Source organism: Podarcis tiliguerta (assembly GCF_965153285.1).
Source record: "Podarcis tiliguerta genome assembly, chromosome: 6".
NCBI classification, from domain to species: domain Eukaryota; kingdom Metazoa; phylum Chordata; class Lepidosauria; order Squamata; family Lacertidae; genus Podarcis; species Podarcis tiliguerta.
In genome coordinates, this window is record NC_139539.1 from 95,358,655 (window position 1) to 95,379,982 (window position 21,328).

At 40.3% G+C, this 21,328-nt stretch overlaps 1 protein-coding gene across 1 annotated transcript; it reads right to left on the reverse strand.

Moving 5' to 3' along the window:
- Window positions 1-186: 186 nt before the first annotated feature.
- Window positions 187-17,610, reverse strand: SHCBP1L (SHC binding and spindle associated 1 like). Its single transcript, XM_083446522.1, has 10 exons — window positions 17,351-17,610; window positions 16,205-16,354; window positions 10,444-10,658; window positions 7,595-7,681; window positions 6,806-7,024; window positions 4,341-4,446; window positions 3,266-3,419; window positions 1,701-1,951; window positions 1,152-1,274; window positions 187-1,018 (listed from the first exon to the last, which is right to left on the reverse strand). Exons 1-10 carry the CDS (start codon window positions 17,579-17,581, stop codon window positions 782-784), a joined length of 1,773 nt encoding a protein of 590 aa, XP_083302648.1. The 5' UTR covers window positions 17,582-17,610; the 3' UTR covers window positions 187-781.
- Between the last annotated feature and the right edge of the window lie 3,718 nt (window positions 17,611-21,328).

Below are 21,328 nucleotides of genomic sequence, written 5' to 3' on the forward strand. Positions count from 1 at the left end.
TGAACAGCCTGGGCTGCCCATACCAGAACCCCTGTGCATTCACCATCCATGTATAAGACAACCCCCAATTTTTGACTTTTTTTTAAAAGCAAAAACCATCGTCTTATACACGGGAAAATATGGTAAATTATTAATGATGCATTCGTGTTAACACTAGGTGTGGAAGGATAATAAAAGGGCCAGAAAAAACTGACAGTTAACCTTTAATGTTGAATTGAAAAGGACTAACTCCACTTCCAAGTCCAGAATTCCTTATTTCTCACATAATCAATTTTAAGTAAGTCAAGTTTAGCTCTAGCTCCTCAGTCATACTGTCCCCTGACTTCTATCCTTGACCTGCCAGAAGTATGCTAAATTTTATGGGACTGGCGTTCAAAATATCCTACTTCATTCGTAAGACCTGTTTATAATACAGTAAAAATTAACTCAACAAGGCAAACTTGCAGTAATAAATCAGCAGGTTTAACTACTTTTCAGTAAGTCTGAAGGTTACTTACTGCTGTACAGGCTTTTAAAAAATATATTTCCGAGTTGGAATAGTGAGTACAGAATTCAAACTGATAGCTTCCAAGGGGTTATATTTTGAGCTATAAGCTATGGCTTCTGGTGCCAAAGACTTAAATGGAAATTAAGCTTAAATTCTTGCCAAGCTATGAAGAGCTTTCTGTTTACTAAGAAATAGAAATTACGGAGCTATTTCATGTTTCATCAGTATCCATAATAACTCTTATTAATATCTTTTAATACAACAAGTTTTCCTTTGTAGCTGAAACCTGTAGCTTCAGTTAACTATGCTGATGCCTTTGGTGTTGTCTTCTAGTATGTTTGTGCTCATCTCAAGGCTCAATTCCTGCATTAGTTTGGAAACAGAATCTTCGCCATCTCCTGCAGCAGCACATTCCACTGTTCCTTCAGCTGTAGCACACAGCTGCTCAGAAGGCTTAATAATGGTCACTCCATATCCATTGTTACTGTAAATATGATTGTTTTTCATCCTTAGTTTAGGAGCAGGAAGAACCTGTTAAGAAGGAATCAAAAGTTTATTCATAAACCCTCGGTAGCATCTTAGTCAAATTATCTTCTTAAACATGGAAATCTTTTCAAATAATTTAGGTTGTTACAGTAGCATTCCATTGTCAACAAAAATTTACCTTAATGTTAATTCCACCAAAACTACCATGTGAGGAGTCACAGGTTCGGAAGTTATTGCAGTGGTGAATTTTGTTACCCTCCAGAGTAGCTGTGCTTCCTGGGTATAACTCGACTCCAGCCCCCTGAGTGCAAAAACCAAAATTTGGATTGACATGCAACTAGCTGTTCCTACTGATCATGTTATCAGAACAAAATCAATTTTTGTGTGTGAATACAAGTTAACTGATGCAGATCATTTAGAGTTCTGGTACTAGCAGCTGCGCAGTACTGAGGAGTGCATATAGTACTGGACCAGAACCCCACTTGCATGCTGCAAAACTGATTGGAATCAAGTCTTCTTGTCACATCTACCATCCCGTCCACTCACACCTCTTTCCTGTGGACCGGCAACTGTAATATTGAAATTTATGCTATCTATCACTGACATCAAGTCTTTTCATTATTCGTTCCCCTTCTGCATTAAACCAGGTTTTTGTGTATTCGCTGAATGAAAGCATCTTACATTCTCATATGCGTATTGTATCTTGTTTTGAACTGAAATAGAGTACCTGAGCTCCAGTAATCTCACTGTTTATAATTGTCAGAGAAGCCCCAACAAGTACACAGACACCAGTTCCTTCACACTTCAAAACACAGTTCTCCAAAAATGTGTGTCCAGATTCAACTACTATAATACCATCGAGAGTCCCTTGCTGCTGCACAGTAATATTCATTATCTTCAGATTTTGAGCCCTGGACACTATAAAACTGTCATAGACAGGATCTGAAACAATCACAATTTCCTCTCGTCTTCCAACTCCTAAACAAAATGGAGAAATGGAATTATTAAAATCAATTAAATGCAGAAGTGCACAGAAATTGGACAGTGGGAGTAGGGAGGAAATGTACATTTGACCAAGCAGCTTTAAGTACAGTGGTACCTCGGGTTAAGTACTTAATTCGTTCCGGAGGTCCATTCTTAACCTGAAACTGTTCTTAACCTGAAGCACCACTTTAGCTAATGGGGCCTCCCGTTGCTGCCACGCCACCGGAGCACGATTTCTGTTCTCATCCTGAAGCAAAGTTCTTAACCTGAAACACTATTTCTGGGTTAGCAGAGTCTGTAACCTGAAGTGTCTGTAACCTGAAGCGTCTGTAACCCGAGGTACCACTGTACAACGAATATGCTTTGCCACAAAGCACAAACAAAAATTACTCATTCATACTTTGCCACTGAGCTACGGACCCTTCTCATAGTTGCTGCTGCCGCGCCACCGGAGCACGATTTCTGTTCTCATCCTGAAGCAAAGTTCTTAACCCAAGGTACTATTTCTGGGTTAGCAGAGTCTAACCTGAAGCATATGTAACCCGAGGTACCACTGTACTTAAAAAAAAAAAAATGGATGCTATTCAATGCTGTCCTTGTTCAACCAGAATGCAGTTTTCCTTTCCTCTCTTCTGTGCCCCCACGCCACCTGCAAAATCTGCTTCAGAGGACTGATGCACATTGGTGGCACAGTTTGGTGGTTGGCTGATGGCTGTCAGAAAAACAGAGAGCTGACCATGCCTTGCATTTGCTACAATCTGGAGCCAATTCTGAGCCAACTTGGAATTTAGCAGGACACAAAACTTTCTATGCCGATTGCACTGTATAGTTCCTAATGTGATCCAAAACTGATGGCTGCACCCGTGTACAGTGGTACCTCTGGATGCAAACGGGATCCGTTCTGGAGCCCCAGAACCTGAATCTGTGTGTCTACACGTGTCGTGATTCGCCGCTTCTGCGCATGACGTCATTTTGAGCATCTGTGCATACGCAAGCGGCAAAACCCGGAAGTAACGCATTCCGTTACTTCCGGGTCGCCGCAGAGCACAACCCGAAAACGCTCAACCTATTGCAGATAATATGACCAGTGTTGCACATGTTTGCAGTTGCTTCAGAACTTTTATTAAGAAGCTGTAATGCCTATAATAAAAGACACAAACAAGAAATGTTTTTATATAAAACCTTAAGTGATTCACTCCAAATTCTGAACACCTGAAAGAGCCTCACATTTAACCAATCTTTATTCTAATAGTTGGTTTTAGTTTTCTTAATCTATTCGATAAAAATCACAGCAGGCACACTACTGACCTTTAATAACAATATCTTCAGTTAACATGGAAAGGTTTGCTGCTTTATATTCTCCTGGGAAAATAAGCACATTATCTCCACTGTAACAGCTGTCCAAAGCCAGGTTTAAGTTATCATGCTGCTGAAGAAGTGTGTCTGGGGCTAATTCTTTAACCTGGGCAGATGAGACAGATACAAAGTAAAATCGGGGATTAGCCGGTCTTGTTTTAAAGGTTAATGTGGTTTTTTAGCCTATCCTTTCACTGTTGCTTCTATGCAGCATACTTCTAGGAACTCTCTGAACTTTACATGCTGTTCCCTACCTACAGTACAGTGGTACCTCAAGTTACAAATGCCTCCGGTTACAAACTCCGCTAACCTGGAAGAGTTACCTCGAGTTGAGAATTTTGCCCCAGGATGAGAACGGAAATCGTGTGCCGGCGGCGCAGCAGCAGCAGCAGCAAGAGGCCCCATTAGCGAAAGCATGCCTCTGGTTAAGAACAGTTTCAGGTTAAGAACAGACCTCTGGAACGAATTAAGTTCGTAACTAGAAGTACCACTGTACACATTAGTTTCCTTCTGTATTAAGTGCACAAGTGTTGTTAGCATTTCTCTAAAAAACAAAACAAAAAACAATTTGGGCAAAGTTCCTTTATGGGTTATGTGTGTAAGTGCCATATTGGATGTGACCAGCACCAAGATGACAGGCACTCTGAAATGATAATAGTGTTTCCAAAAACACCTTGCCAGTGCAAAAATGCTAGTCTTCATCTACTTTGCTAGCACTAAAACAAACAGCAGCTTATTAGGACAGTTTTTAACCAAGCAAAACTGAAATTAAATTAAAAGACTGCTGAATTCAATCCCCTTCCAGCCAGACTGCTTTCGGGAGAATCATGAAGAGAGCAGAAGGCAACAGCTAAGTCTACAGTATTTCAAAATAAAAGAATCCTGCACCTTAGAGTTCTACAAAGGGAGCAATAATGGAAAAGCTGTTTGGGTAGGGTTGGAGAGAAGAAGGGATATCAAGGAAAGTTTGCTGAAGGAGAAGCAGCAGTCTCAGCTACTTGGATATTTATTCAAATGAACTCCTTACCATTTCTGCTGCTGCTGTTTTTGCAACAATGTAAGTTACAGTTTTTCCATCATCTCTGTGTCCTTTCCTACGTTTCAAAATTCTTGGGGTCAGAGGTCCATGAGCCCTAAAATTTAAAATGAACTTTGTACTATCAATAATGCCTTAGGCAAAGCATTCTGTAGATGTATTTAAATAAAACTGGCTTCAAGTATGCTTAGCATTGTATTTGTTTCAGCTTTAAACAGATACAGACATTTAAACCTAAACAATATCCCTACAGAAAATGAGCATACCAGAAATGTCTGGCATGACAAAGCCTTGAAAATGCAAAGCGAAAAAATATGAAGCATTCAGTAGTTTTACTCTTTGCCAGACAACTTAATTTACAACTGATGTAATAGCTCTGTAGGCCCTAGAAATATTTACTATGAATACTGGCTTAAAGTGAATAAAATTTGAACTTCAACTACTTAAAGTATAAAGAGTATTCAAGGCAGCTAATTAAAAAGAACTAAAGGGTGCTGCGTCAAAGCTATTTGAAAGCATTTTTATCAACCATTTTGGAGGGGAGATTAATCTTTAAAAGCAGAAACCAATATATTCACAGATCATTAGTATTACAAAGTTAGTATTTGCTAGTATAAGAAAAAATTTTTTTAAACGTTTTCATGCTCCATGTGCTCTGCCCCCCAGTGTTTTCTAAATAATTCATTCAATTTTTGAACTTTTGCTCTATTAAATATTTTAATGAAATTGAAGCATAGAATATAATAATTATTACAAAATAATATACATATTTAAATAAACTTACATAGTCTTAAGTATAAAAGACCAGCTGAACTGGCAGCTTTGATATCACAGGGAACTGCAGAACAAAGTGAGCCCCGTGGAATTTAATAAAACTCAGTAGACATGGTAACAAGGAGGAGTCCTGCTTTTCTGCAACTAATCCTTTCTAACTCTAAAATAAGAGTTTGTGGTAAGTGAAGTTCCACCAAATAGAAAACCTATTACTCTGGGTTTTAGGTACTTTTTCCTTCATTGTCTAGATTAATATGAAGGGAAAAGTACCTAAAATGCACTGTAATAGGTTTTCTATTTGGTGGAACGTCACTTACCACCATGGCCCTAATTACTTATGGAAATATGTACAATTGTGGGAAGAACACATTGTTACTAAGTTCATAGCTGTCAACTTTTCCGTTTTCTTGTGAGGAATCCTATTCGGAATAAGGGAATTTCCCTTAAAAAAAGGGAAATGTTGACAGCTATGTAAGTTCAGAAAGTTTCTTTATGATTATACAAAACACAGCTAGCAGCTCTACAAGTTCTCAGATAGGAATTTCCCCATTCTTCTGAGTTGCCAGACACTGAAACTAGGAGCATAATTACTCATGCAGACATGTAACCTATCGTTGGCTCCTGCCTTTCAAAAAATGAAGAAATCCATTACAAATCTCTGCAAATTGTTGATCTGGATAAATCTACTGGCATTATGATGATTATCTTAACTAATAAATAAATAATTAGTTATGTAGCATATGTGGCTCTCATGCCATTCCCACCAATTTCAATGGAATTTGCTTTCTTTTAAGCGTATTCAGAAGAGCTGCTTTAGTTCTTCCCATTGATGACAAAAATGGTATGAAAATTAAGTATTTTCTGTTATTTACTACTGCAAACATTTCTTAATAAAAGTATGTACATACACTTAAAGGAACCAAATTTAATGCTATGGCAGAGTTTCCCAGTTTAATATTTATTCAACTGTTACACCAAACAGAATAAAAAACAGAAATGCAAAAACGAGTAAACAGGTGTATACCCAAATGTCCAATCCTGTAATTTCAAGTCTCTGCCTTAATGGTACAATCTGAAAACATACGAGGAGAAATGTCCAGGCCACTGCTGTAGTGTCAGGAGTATTTCATTTATCATATATGATCTTATGAAGGCACTTTAGGCACAACAGGACAGACAGTTAAGGTGACATCATTTCATCAGATATCTCCTAGCAATCTTTTATAATGGGAATACACAATATAACTACACCAGGACACGCCAATCTGAGTGTACATCTACACAAATTATGGTCAATGTAATTAAACATATACAGTGGTACCTCGGTTTTTTAACGTCTCCGTTGACTAATATTTTGGTTTTCAAATGCTGTAAGCCCAGAAGTAAATGCTGTTGTTTTCAAACGCGCCTTGGAAGTCAAACTGGAAATGCGGCTTCCGTATTCGAGTTTATCGTTTTGAGGCTTCCGTACTGAGTTTTCAGTTTTCGAACGTTTCGAAACTCGAACTGTCTTCCAGAACAGATTACGTTCGAAAACCAAGGTACCACTGTAGTAACATCTAATTCACTAACAAATGAATTGTACTTACAATTAATAAAGCAATAGGTAATTAAAACAAGCTATTTGGACAACAAGTAAAATAATTGAACCATTTTTTAAAATCAATGACAACTTAAATTACCTCAGGCGTAAATCTTCCCATATTTTCAACAATCCACATAGCATTACCAATTCATAATACTTTTTCCAACATTCAACTGCTTCTTCTGCTGTGGGTTCTTCTTTAATATTACTTTGGTAATGAATCAACTCCAAATGCAGACTTTTGTACTTTTCAAGATTTCTTCTAAAACGATGAGCAATCGGAGCAGGGATAGTCCCATTCTGAATATCACACCAACTATGAAGATTTAAGAAAATTAGAGCTTCTCCTTTTGAAACTTTATGCAAAAACTAAGCTCTGCTAGTTCTCTCAAACAGCAGGTCAGGAGGTTAACTTGAATAAGAATTGCATCACTTCAAACTGCAGGTGAAGTTGCTCTCATGACAGGATTTCCCTCTATATATTAAAAAAAATAAAATCCAATTTATGTTACGGAAATTAATGGCTTCTAACCTAGCCCTCTCCATCCAGCCTTCACCAAAAATCTGAAGTACTTCCTCATCTGCTGTTTGTGAGAACTATTCCTGAGCAGCATAAGGTAAAGGTAAAGGGACCCCTGACCATTAGGTCCAGTCGTGGCTGACTCTGGGGTTGCGGCGCTCATCTCGCTTTATTGACAGCTTCCGGGTCATGTGGCCAGCATGACTAAGCCGCTTCTGGAGAACCAGCGCAGCGCACGGAAATGCCGTTTACCTTCCTGCCGGAGTGGTACCTATTTATCTACTTGCACTCTGACGTGCTTTCAAACTGCTAGGTTGGCAGGAGCAAGGACTGAGCAACGGAAGCTCACCTGAGCAGCATACTTACATCTTAATTCTCTCTTCTATCAGTGCAGCATAGGTCTCGCTCTTTTCATCATCATCCCAGTCTCTCCAAAGGAAGTCATAGAAGAACCTAAATAAAACCCATAGTTGCATTGCATTGATAATTATTATAAAAAGTATCTAAGTATATACAGCTACAAAGTTTAGGAGGCACTTGGGAGACTGAAGAAAGAGGACTACCATCTTTGGCACTCCCTAGTACTTGAGCAGAGACAAGGGCACCATTTGGCCTTGTGAGACCTTGCCTGTTCTGAACTGCATTTAAGCCAAGCTACTGTGGCCCCAAGGAGTGCCATGAACCCAGTTTTAGGATGGTTCAGTGTTATTTTTGTTTATTTTGCTTTGAACTCTAATTTTCATATTTGCTCTGTATTAGTTATCTATTAAGTCTAGATTACTGAATTGTGATACTCAATTCCTTATGGGTTATATCCAGTTGTAGCAGCTTGTTAATGCAACAACCACTACAACAGCCTCACCTTACAACAGCACAGCCACCAAATCCAATGGATGTCCTCCCCTTGTGAAAGATGTCACCCGATTGCCAGCACAACTGCTACTGTTATACAGTCGTACCTCTGCTTACGTATCCCTCTGGTTCTGTAAACTTCAGGATACATAAGTAGCAAACCCGGAAGTATATTTCTGGCTTTTTGCCATGTGCGCATGCGCAGAAGCGCTCCACCGCCCCGCGCACATGCACAGAAGCGGTCCCTCCAATTGTGGAATCCTCGGGATCTGACCGGAGCTCCAGAACAGATCCCGTTTGCAACCGGAGGTGCCACTGTACTCTGTGGCACTTAAGCTTGTGTGCTAACACAGAATAACATCAACTGTCAATCGTTTTGAACTAACACAGTGTTGGATCTCATCCTTTCTTTAATCATTTTTATCTTACTTGAATTTTTTATATGTTTTGTGACATACTATTTTTCAGAAGTTATGCATTTTGCTAATAAGTTGATTTTTGTTGAGAGATGCTTTGGGTATATTTTACTGTAGAAAATGGACATGTAAATAAGCTAAAAAAGGACATTCATTGCCAGAATGTATCTAGCAAAAATACATAGCAGAAATAATAAAATTCAGAAGGGAAAAGAGGGAAAAGCAAAATAAAAGTTTACAAAATTAATTTTGTTAATCTTGCTATACCTCTTCCTATACAGTACAGAAAAACTGTAATGTACAAGCTGTCTATATTATGTCAACTTTACCGTATTATTGGTACACAATACAGTGGTACCTCGGGTTACATACGCTTCAGGTTACAGACGCTTCAGGTTACAGACTCCACTAACCCAGAAATAGTACCTCGGGTTAAGAACTTTGTTTCAGGATGAGAACAGAAATCATGCTCCGGCGGCGTGGCTAATGGGGCTCCGGCCCCATTAGCTAAAGTGGTGCTTCAGGTTAAGAACAGGTTCAGGTTAAGAACGGACCTCCGGAACGAATTAAGTACTTAACCCAAGGTACCACTGTAATGTATTCCATCTTTTTATCAATAAAAGAATCCTTTTTTACTTCATTTCTGGGAGAGCTGTGTCAGCTAAAATGTATTGTCTTCTCTTATGTCTAAACACCTATCTGCCTGGCTTTGCTTGAATAGGTGCCTTACTTTGGTTCAAAATATTGATGTTCTGTTTTGGGATATTTTTAAATGTCCTCATATTTCTATAAAGTCTTTTATGCTCTCCTTTCTTTCTGCAGCCTAAAGAAATAAAAGCTTCTTTATGTTTAGCCGTGTGACAGATTGACCACATTAAGCCCAGAATATTGTAAAAGAGTCGCAGGTGAGGAAGCAACACAGGCTTCCTTTATATAAAAAAAATAGAAAGATTAAAACAAAATACAGAACTGACATGAACTCACACGTCCCCCAAAGGTGGGACCAAATATTGGTTAGGTTCTGCTTATTTTTGGCTAAACTTCTTTAAACTCAAAGTTTGGATGAAATTGCCTAGTTATTTACAACAAACCCTGAATAAACTGTAGTCACTAATTAGATACAATGGCTGAATAACATCTGTTGAAAATCTCCTGGAAGTAGTATTTTAAAGCATAATAAGTGGGATGGCCACATTAGTCAAAGCGGCTGACATATGGCAGGAACTTACAGCTCCAAACCAAGAAGAATCAAATTAAAGATAAGAATCAAAACAAGGCCCCAGGGAAATAATGTTCCTACATCAGCCATGGCTCCAGATGACAGACCGGTAAGTCAACAAGGAGCTGAGATAAAATACTACAAGAATATGCAATCAAAGCAATAGGCACATAACTTCTGGAAACCACAGATTCATAATGTCAATGCTACAAATTAGCAGCCCCGAATGGCTAAGAACCATTAAAAGAATGCCAGCAGTTCATCCTTCGTAAAGTGCTTTCCAAATTTCGCTGCATTTTGATGCATCCACTGATCATGCGTTTCTGTTACCCAAGAGCTGTTAATAATGGGGAGAAAGTAAGGTACTGAAGGACACATTAACTGACCACTAGTAAGTCTTGTAAGGTTTTAATATTTCAGGGTTCTGTAACTTAAAATGAAATAAAGGAAGCTGCCTTTTATCAGATCAGATTATTTCTCCATCAATCCTATTATTCTCCACTTTGACTGGTAGCAGCTTGCAAACCTATCAGGCAGAGATCTTTCACATCACCTGTTACCTGGAATGCCAGGAACCATCACCTAAAGTGTGTACTCTACCTCCCTAACTTCAAAAATTAGCTTCTACCCTCAGTCTAATATTCTTAAATTCTTTTTCTATTAGTTATTTCTATTTTGTCACACCTTCTTTAATATGCTGTTAAATCCCAAACTCTAGAAAAACATACCTCACAATTTCCAAAGCCTTGGCTATATCATACACTGCGCTGTCCTGCCCCTCTACAGGATAGACTTCCAAAAGAGGCACACAATGATCCATTTCCTCCAGAACTTCATCAACTAACTGTCTTGGAATATTTGCAATATTAGAGGAAAAGGGTTCAGCTACAGATACAGAAACTTTGAAGTTAGCAGAGGGATTCTGGGGCAGTTTGCAAGTAACCTGTAACAAAGAAACAATTACAAGGTTAAAATAGATTAAGATTTATATATAGATTTCTCAACTCTTTTGACTTTTGTTATACAATTTATGGCTACAATCCTGTTCTCAAGATAGGTCAACTGAGAGGTTCTTGGATATGACACAAGTTATGCTGACATTGCAGCAATTTAAGTCCCCCCACCCACATGGGAGTATAAGATTGCCCAGTCCATTATGCTTAAAGAACACTGAAATGGTAGGTTTTCTAAACACCAGATTATTGAATGCACAAAGACTGAAAAATGTCCCCGATCAGCTGCCGCGCAGAAAACAAGAGAGTAGATAGCAAAGATAGAATTAGGTCAATTTAAAAAGGAAGTGGGAAGGAAATAAGGAATCTCACCTAAACTTGTACATGTTTCATTGCACACTGCTGTCCCATATATATATATATATATTTCATCATACCCTCCAAAGGGAATTCTTGTCAGTAAGCAAGTTTTCCTGGGTCAGAGCTGGAACTCTTAGCCCCAGTATAACAGAACTCCCAAAGAAGGTTTGGCTATTATATAATAATTATTATTACTGAAAATAGTATAATTTTCATACAGAAGAAGTTATATTATTATACTTTTTTCTGTTTTTAAATGTATTTTTATTAAAGATTTCTTGGTTTACAAAAGTATGTGCAATGTCTCATTTTTCAAGTTACATTTCTTACAGATCAGTTTCATTTGTTGAGACATTAGTGTTACATTAGGAAGAAAAAGGGAGAGTGGAGGGGGGAATGGGGAGGGGGGTGACGTATGTGTGGGGTTTTGCGTCAGCAACGCTTATGCAGATTCTCTTTGGTGTTGAGAGGTTGGGGGTTGGCCTAGGGTGTGATTGTTCATTTGTGTTTGGCTGTGGTGAACTTTGTTTTCATGTGTGAGTGGGGTGGGTGGATGTTTTGGACCGGTTAGCCATATTGATTCGTATGAAGTTGGTGGATTCTTGTCATTGTTTTGTTGGGCTGTGTATGTGATAAAGGAGCCATACCGGGGTGAGGGCGTCTTCTATTTGTCCCTGTGTCAGTTTCCGTTTATAGTATTGGTTAATTTTTCTAGTAAGACTGTTTCCCATACTATTTGGTACCATTGGTCCATGCTTACTCCTGACAGGTCTCTCCAGTGTCTGGCTATGATGCTTCTGGCTGCTGAGAGTAGGTGGGTTATGAGTTCTTTGTGATATGAGTGGGCATTATTGTCTTGGAAGATGTTTAGTAGGGCCAGTTCTGAGGTTATTTCTAATACTTGCTTAGTTATTTTGCATATTTCTTTTATGGCTGTTGTCCAGAATAAATGGATTTTGGGGCATTCCCACCACATGTGGAAGTATGTGCCTGTGGAGGTGCATCCTCTCCAGCATTTTGGTGAGGTTCCTGGGCGTATTAGCACTAATTCCCTTGGTGTTAGGTACCACCTGTAGGTGAGTTTCAGAGTGAGTTCTTTCCGTTTCGTTGATATGGATTTGAAGGGGGGTTTAACTTTAGACCACATTCTGGTCCACTGAGTGGGGTTAATCTCATAGCCTATGTCGTCCTCCCATTGTTTTTTGATTACGTCTAGGGGGTTCGTGGGGTTTTGGAGTAGCATTTTGTATACTGCAGATACCATCCCTTTTCCATGACCCTTTGTTGTTAGGAGGAGGTTTTTGAAGGTTGTCAGGGGACTAGTTGCTGCTTTTACCACTGGATTGTTTAAGAGGGACTGTACGGTAATTGGTGGTGTGTTAACCAGGGAATCTGGGTGTCTTCTAGCTTGTCTTCTATTTCTTGTGTTGATAAGGGTTTGTTATTTTTATAGAAATCTGTTAGGAGATATAGGTCTTTGGTTTGCCAGGTTTTTATTTGGAGGTTTTGTGCTGTGTGGTGGAATAATGGGTGTTATGCCAGGGGAATTAGTTGGGATGGGGTTGGGGACAGTTTGCCTATTTCTGCTTTCCATGCTTTAAGCATGGTCTGTGTGTACCTGTTAAGTGTTGTGGGAATTTTCCTTAGTTTGTTTGGGAGGAATGGGTATGCTGTGGTGCAGGTATTTTCAACTGTGTCCCTTTCTAGGTGTATCCATTGTTTTGTCTCATCTTTTAGTATATATGGGATTATGTGGCGTACTTGGTTGGCAATGTAGTATAGTTCTATGTTGGGGATTCCCCATTCTCCCTCTGGGGGGGGGGGGAGGTGCAGGTATTTGGAGCTTATTTTGGGGTTTTTTGTGTGAGAAATAAATAAGTGTAGGTTTTTTTCTGCCGTTTACAGAGTTGGGTTGGGGGAATCCAGACTGGGAGGGTTAGGAATAGGTAGGTTAGTTCTGGGAGGGGATCATTTTGATCGTGGTTATTTTGTCTGAGAGAGTGAAGTTCATGTTGTTCCATCTCTTTAGGTCTTTGTTAATTTGTCACCACAAGGGGTTGTAGTTGCGGAGCTGTAATTTATTGAGGTTTCTGGTTATTTGTACCCCTAGGTATCTGAACTTGGTCTGGCAAAGTTTTAATAATAATAATAATAATAATAATAATAATAATAATAATAATAATAATTTTTTATTTATACCCCGCCCTCCCCAGCCAAGGCCGGGCTCGGAGCGGCTTACAAGCAATAATAAAAACAAGATGAATGATTACAACTTAAAAACAAAAGTAAAATACAACATTAAAATAATGGAACATTAAAATATTAAAATGTAGCCTCATCGCAGGAGGAGATGGCAAAGTTTTATCTTGGTGACATTATTATACTTTTTTTCAAACCTAAAAATACAATAAAAATAGTGCCATGTTTACACTATATACTATGCTCCCTTGTGTGTAATATGGTCACTGTGTCTCTCACCCTCTAGAATGCAATCCTAAAAATACCTTATTTAAGGAGCACAATCAAAATTCAACAAGTAAATACTTGGGGAAGGCCTCATACCAAAAGGACTTCACCTCCTGGCAGAGGTTGCCAGGCAGACGTTCCTGCAAGGAGGTTACAAAGAATAGCAACCATCACTGGGGGAGCTTCCAGACTACTACTATTTTGCGGTGGGATTCAAGGACATGCAGGCAAATTTAGGTGGCACAATACTTGATTGGAAGGCTTTGTGCAAGAAACCCACCTCCCCTTAAAAGTTCAGACTTCTTGCAACAAGGAAAGTGATGGGGAAATGCACTGGAAAGTGTAGGATGACACTAGCTTTGACACAACGTCGTCTAGACTCCCCACAAACAAATCAGAATGAATGCTCATCAAAGAACCAATGTTATCTAATTTCTCTGCAAACAACAGGATGAATTATGAACAAACATAAAATATAAACAATTAGAACAAAAAACACTGTGGTGACTTTCCCAATAGAGGCAATATCTGTGAAAATAAGAAATATATGAAATGATTGGGTAACTTATAAAGACCTATTAATAGAAGTAGATCAAGAGATAAATTTAAGGAGGTTTGAAGATATACGAGGTTTAGTATCCAACTGGTTGCAGTATCATCAGCTTAATGAAGTACAGTAGCACCTCAGCTTACGTGACCCTCGGGTAATGTAAACTTTGGGTTGCAAAAGCGGCAAACCCGGAAGTGTTTCGCCATGTGCACATGTGCAGAAGCGCTCTACTGCACCATGTACATGTGCAGAAGTGGTCTGCACGCACATACGTGGTCCCTCCAGTTGCAGAAACCTCGGGATCCGACCAGAGCTTCAGAATGGATCCCGTCCGCAACCAAGGTACAACTGTATTTAACTGGGATTTTAAAAATGGTTTTTCAACTAAAACCTCTCAATTTGAAAAAGAGTTGATAGAAAACAAAAGTAAATTAATTTCCAAAATGTTCAATTGGAATGGCAAACAAAAGATGAGCACCTTTTAATTGCTAGTTTTTATTCCTTACCTGTTTTATCTTATGCTGGTCTGTGACGGAAATAAAGTTTGATACTAACTAATACAGCTAAAAAAAGATGAGCAGGTTGAATAAGTGATGATACGTTGGGCAAGGGACTTTGGTTATAATATTGAAACAGCAGCATGGGAGAGGTTATGGAATGTAGACTTAAAATTTACAACATGCTATATTTTGAAAGAAAACTACATGAAAATGATGTACAAATGGTATTTAACTCCAGAAGCGGCTTAGTCATGCTGGCCACATGACCTGGAAGCTGTCTGCAGACAAATGCCAGTCCCTCGGCCTATAGAGCAAGATGAGTGCCGCAACCCCAGAGTTGTCCACGACTGAACCTAACAGTCAGGGGTACCTTTACCTTTACCCTAGCTAAAATGTATAAATCAAAATCAAATGTATGCTGGAAATTCAATAAAAAGAGGGCACCTTTTACCACATGTGGTCGTCATATAAGGTAATAAAAAAAACCTTCTGGGAGAAGATGAGTTGAAAAAAAATGTTAAAGATAACTTTTTCAAAGAAACGAAGCTTTTCTTTTAGGAATATTAGATATCAAATGACCGGAAAAAAACTTCATGTATGTGACCACAGCTGCTCGGATGCTGCTAGCCCAGAGATAGAAGGAAGATATGGCCCTGATCAAGGAAGAATGAAAGATAAAATTAATGGACTTTGCCCAAATGGTAAAAAAATGGGAAGAATTAGAAACCAGGAAGAATAAACCAGGAAGAATGGGGGAAACAATAAATTTGAAAAATTATTGTAAACAATTAAATTCATTAGCAGGATTGATTTGAAACTTGTAGTAAAAATTTGAACTAAGGAATATTTAAGGTTTTATTAAGGACTGGAGTTATAAAGGAGATGCGGGGGTGGGGTGGGAATTCTAACATAAGGATCCACATAAGGGGGGGGGAGGGAAGTCAAAGGGGATATATGTATTGTTTTCTGTTTTTAGTTCATGTTTTTATTTGATATATATGAATCATCAACAAACATGTCTTCTGGAAGTGACCTGCAAAAGTCCTGGTTTCACTATAGTACACTGAAAGAAAAAAGGAATGGAACATTCAGGACAGGGAAAATTAACAGAATAGGGCATTTCCTAAGTTATACAGGGGCCAGGCCATTTGGTGCTTTAAAGGGAATACAGGCAATGACTGATTTAGGCACGTCCAAACAACATGCGACCACACAGTGCCAAACCTGGAAGTAGCCCCAAAATGGGATGGAATGGGATGGAGCAGGCTTATGTGCATTCCACTGACGCATGTGAGGGTCCAGAACGTAACCCTCGCACAAAAGGATTACCTGTATAGAACTATTACAGAACTATGAAAGAAACATGATAAAGGTAAGGCCTCACTGCTTTCAGATGGCTGGATGTAAGTAAGACACTTGAGAGAACATTCCCAACGGCATAGCTGAACTGGTGGGAGCTTCACTTTCATCGTACGATGTCTCAGACCCAGTGATAAAATGACCAAGTATTCAAAAACTTTCTGAAAGAGACTGTAATGTTTCCTGCCACAACAAAGTATTCAAATTGTGGCTATCTTCAAATTAATATTCACTGAACTGAAAGTACTAATTGCCACCATTTTTTTTTTTAAATTAACATTCTAAAGAGAAATGTAGTTACCTCAACAAGCACACCAACATATGGTATGGGAATTTCTTCAGAATTAACAAAAAAAAGTTCTGGATTGGTCTTCCAGATTCCAAGCCATTTTTCCTTCATCTTCAACTTTTCCAAAAGGTATTTGCTAATGGCTTCATTGGCATCTTCTGCCTTTCATGTAAAAGGAGAAAGAAATGTCAGAAATGTATTTGGATATTTTCAGAAACAAACAAAACATAACCTTGCAAGTTAATCTGTAATACAAAATTGATCCTTTCCCTTTCTGCCCAGCTAGCCAAATCCCTTTCTCTGCAGGGTGCAGCCAACCACACACACAATATGTCAGTGCATCTACGAGTAGGATTTAGCTGAATGAAGCCATCTTTAATTATGAAGTTGTGGGTTGTGAAAATTGAGGGAATTCCTCAGACTGTTTTTCTCAGCACACAAATGCCTATCCTGTAACATAATTTGCTCTCTGGATGTAGGTGTCCCCAGCTGCTTCTTATAAAAGTACAATCCGGAGAGGAGTCCCTAAGACAGTTGGACAGGGCCTTGTATGCCCCTGCCTAGCAACACCGGCAGCCAAGCTGGTACCAAATGTGTTGCTGTTTTCCTTTGGACAACATCAGCGGGGGGGGGGGGTGTTTCTTGCCGTCTGGGCAGCCCAGAACCTTCATCCACGCCAAGGCTGGTGCCTGGGGGGGGGGGTCACTTCATTGCTGCTGACAGTTTGACATCACCCTCAGAGGTGCACTCGGGAGACAGACAGATGCCAACAACTTATTTTTAACATTTTATTTGCTTCTATTTTCTTACTATTGTTACTTGCCATAGATGCTATGCAAGCCGAGATTTGTGCACAAATTCTCTAGCTAAGTAAATACATGCATACAGTCTAATACACTTGTTTTCCTGCCCAGCGGTGCACACATTACATTCAACAAGTGTGCAATCTGTCTCCTTGTTAACAGATAGTTGAGCTGTACACTTGTAGTTATTCACATGTAAAGCGAGTGTAGCCTATGCATATGATACTGATTTGTACAAGACATATCTGGAAGCCGCCTTGAGTCCCTGTCAGGGGAAAAGGCGGGCTTTGCACATCCGTCGAGGGGGCGGGTTTTCGGGCGGGCTCTGGCCTGGGCTCCTCTCCCTCCCGGTCACCTTGCAGCCCTTCAGGAGGTCGTCGCAGTACAGCGCCGCCTTCCCGCTGCCGCTCAGAGCTCCCAGGTGAGAGGGAAACTGCGCCGGCAGCGGACCGGCCTCCTCCTCCGCCCCCGCGCCGCCCACGGGGACGGCCAGGCGGCGCTCCCTCGCGCTGAGAGGCGGGCTTTTCGCCGCCCCCGAGGCCGCTCCCGCTCCCTCCCCCGGCTGCTCAGCGGCGCCCGACGCCATCGCCCCTCTCGCTGCCGCGCCGCCGCCCCTGCGCGCCCCCCCCCCCGGCTCCCCGACAGGGCCTTTATAAGCGGGAACTACTTTCCCTGGCGCGGGCAGCCAATGGGAGAGGCGGCGGCGGGGCGGAGTTCCGCGCGGTCACAAAGGGACCGTTGGGGGACAGAGCACAGAGCCGGCGCGCGGTCTTCTTCCGCGCGCCGCGCGCAGGAGTCGGAAGGAGTGCCGCCCTGTCGCCGGGTCTGGGCCTGGCAGGGGCCCACGCAAGAGAAGCCCTGCTGAGGAGGATGAGCGGGGCTGCCCGGGCCGCCTTCCCCCTTGTTGCTCCCTCAAGGCGGACTCTAAGGGGGGAGGGGTGGCTGCTGTTGGCGCAAACATTGAAACCTCAGGGAGGCGACACCGTGAAGCGCCTTGTATACGCGAAGGGGGGACTCCACAGTGTTATATCGCATATACAACGCATATAAAATGCCTTTTCTTTAAAAAAATTTGGGGGGAAGCGATTTATAGGCATTGTGTATGTAATAAAGTACTGTGACACCAGATGGCCCTGTGGAGTCTTGTCTTCCCCAGCTGGATTTCCCTGTACAGTGAAAACCCCACATGTGACGTATGCTAGATGGAGAAATAGTTACCTGCCCAGTGCTGCTTTGTGAGCTTCAAATAAGCAGCGTCTGCTGGATCAGGCCAGTGGCTCTTCTAGTCCAGCATCCTGTTCTCACAGTAGCCAACCAGAAGTCTAGGGAGCAGAACCTTCCTACTGGAGTGTAGATTTGAGCCTGGGACTTTCACAATAATTCAAGCCTTACATTCTTACATAGTAGTAGCTAGTCCTTGATAATATTTCTGGCAAATCTGATGAATGTTAGAAGAATATTGGAATGAAGTTAGCAGAAATGTTATTAAGAATTATATGAATATTAATTGTTAATGCGCTAAAGTGGAAAATTTAAAGTTAAACTGTGTTAGGATAAACTATAGAACAAAAATTGAGAAAGAGGGAAAGGATTTGTTGAACTAGCTAATTTGAACTAGAATACAAAAAAGGGAGGTGCGAGGAAGTCGAGGAAACAAGCATATGAAAGATAATGAAATGAAATTTGGATGTGTTTTTAAATGTTTTAGTTTTTTCTTGTTGTTTTGTGGTATTGTTTTTTCTTTTTCTTTTTGATGTATTGTTTGTTAAACTTTTATTGTTTCTTTTTCTCTTTTTTATTCTTTTTCTTTCTGTAACTATTAAACATTTAATAAATATTTTTTTAAAAAAGATAATATTTCTGGCAAATCTGGTACAGTGTCTTATTTTCACAGCAGAACTACTAAAGTTTTGGTAGTTTGGATATAATATTGAAATTGTGCACAATATGGGACATGGGACTGCTGTTCTTATGTTTGTATAAACACTGTCCAGAGCAATCTGGTTGCATTTTCCTGTTTGACTAGAAATTTCACAGTTGGACACATTCTTATTGATATTATTGACTCCAAATACATTTGTGCTTGGGTCACAATGTTCTGAGAAACAGGACAACAAAACAGGCGAACACCTGCCATCCCATATTTCATCTAGAGGGAATCCTTGAGACACTGAGTATTTAGATTCAGTGAGAGAAAAGTATTAGCTGTGTATTGCAGTAATGCACCTCATGGGAGCCGTCAATCATGTTTTTGCCCCTTCTTACTCATTCCAGCCCTTATAATTGAAAACTCAGATGTTGCTAAAAGCCAGCTGGATCTGTTCCCTTTAAAGCAAGAACAAACAGCTACTATTGTTCTGCAGCTCAGTAGAATTGTGTCCAAAAAGAGTTTAATCAGACTGGACTCTGTGGGCCTTTCCAGGTGATAAAAAACCCACCAGATTTTATTCTAGAATAACAGCAGACCTAATCTGACTTAAGTAGAGACTAGTCTTGCTGGTGTTCACAGTTCTTAAAAAGAGGGCAGGATGAACGCTCCAGAGCTGACTTGGCGGAAGAAGGAGGAAACTCATAACGAACAGAAGTTTTACAAATAAAATAAAATGGTGGAGTATTGTGAGAGTAATGTGAGAGGAAGTGGGTGGCCTTGCTAACCCTTTCCCTTTGAAACTAGCATTTTGGGAAGAAATGCTTTATTCTCTTCGCATTCCAGTGCCATGATCACACTCCTCACCCTATGCTGGTCTGCACAGATCAGCATTGGACCATGTGTGCCTGTGTGTCCATGTGCCTGAATGTATACATCTGTGTGTACAGGTGTGTGGCGGCCTGCCCAGTTCAGCATGCAGCCCCCCTAAAGTTTTGTCATGAGGCAATGTGGCCCTTAAAGCCAGAGCAGCTAGCCACACCTGCTCTTCTGTCTAGTCTGCATCTACTGACAATTTAGAGTATTGTGAATAGTAGCAAATAAATTGGCATCCTTCCTTTCCATCATATCCTGCTCAAGCTAGCCAACAACAATGAATACAACTAACAAAATGAACATATAAATACTCATCACATATAAATATGATAAAGAACAGATATAAACAGGTCAATAGAATCAACCCATCTGTAAAACAGAGGACCATCAAAACCCATTAAAAACAAGCAGTATAAATACCAAGTCAAGCTGCTTTTTAGGGAAGTTTGTCATTATCAATCTTCTCATAGAGGAACAGTTGATAAGCTTTTGAGGAACCTCTAGGCGCTTCAGAAAATGGTTTGAAAACAAATAGTAGTAGCAGCAGCAGGGGCACATGATGGACTGGAGACAGGACTCTAAAGCACACCCGTCCCTCCCCTCAGGTCTGCCACAAAGGGAGTTATGGCAGCTGGACAACTTCAGCCCTGCTTCATTTTGTAGCCTCAGCAGCACCTGGCATTCCAAACAACACATGAGTGTGTACAGTCTAAGCAACCATCAGTCCAACAATCTGATTTTCTTATCAACTGCTTTATGGCAGCATACATAAATAACCTGGAAATGTCCAAGGAACGGTTTGTGTGAAGTGAACCTCTTGAAAGACAACATACAGTCTAGTTATTGCAGTTTTAGTTAAGTGGAGTGGAATGAATCTTCCTTCCTTGAAGACAACAAGTCTTGGTGCCAGTTAGTGAAGCAGAAAGCCTTTGGCACAGCTACCTTTCCCTTCCCACCTTTTACTTGTTGCCTCTCTGTGAGCCAGAAGCCTTGCGCCAACCTTGGCACTGTGATCCAAAGCCACTTATATGGAAATAAACTCAGCTGAAATGAAGGATACTTCTTTTCACATAATGTGCTTAGGCTCAGGGTGTTAAGCGAGATCAGCCCAGATGTTGGCCGAGCCCTTGTACTAATTCCTGGATGGCCGGACAGAGACAGACAAGTCTAGCTAACTCAGCAATGGCTGCAGGGATTCCTATAGCCACATATTCTGGCTGCAAGACATCATCTCTCCAGCATGAGCGTTTGAAGATAATGGCTTCAGTTCTTGTTTGAGTGGGTAAAAAATATTTGCAAGGGCAGAAGAAGGTGCAAATTATTCATGTAAACACATCTTCTATTTTGGTCCAAGATGCATCTGCAGTAATTGATATCCATTTATGTCTGTGGCAAGTTTTGGAAAAGTGAGCTCAAGGTCAAACTGCTTATTTGATCCCTTCTGTAGATCTGCTTAGATTAAAACCTGCTAAATGAAATCACTTCTTCTGAAACCAAATATTCTGCACTGTAAGCTATAACATATTAACAACTGTTAAAAGAAGAAGGGATTTGTGTTTCTAGGGTTTCAGCAATGAATTATGGGCAGAA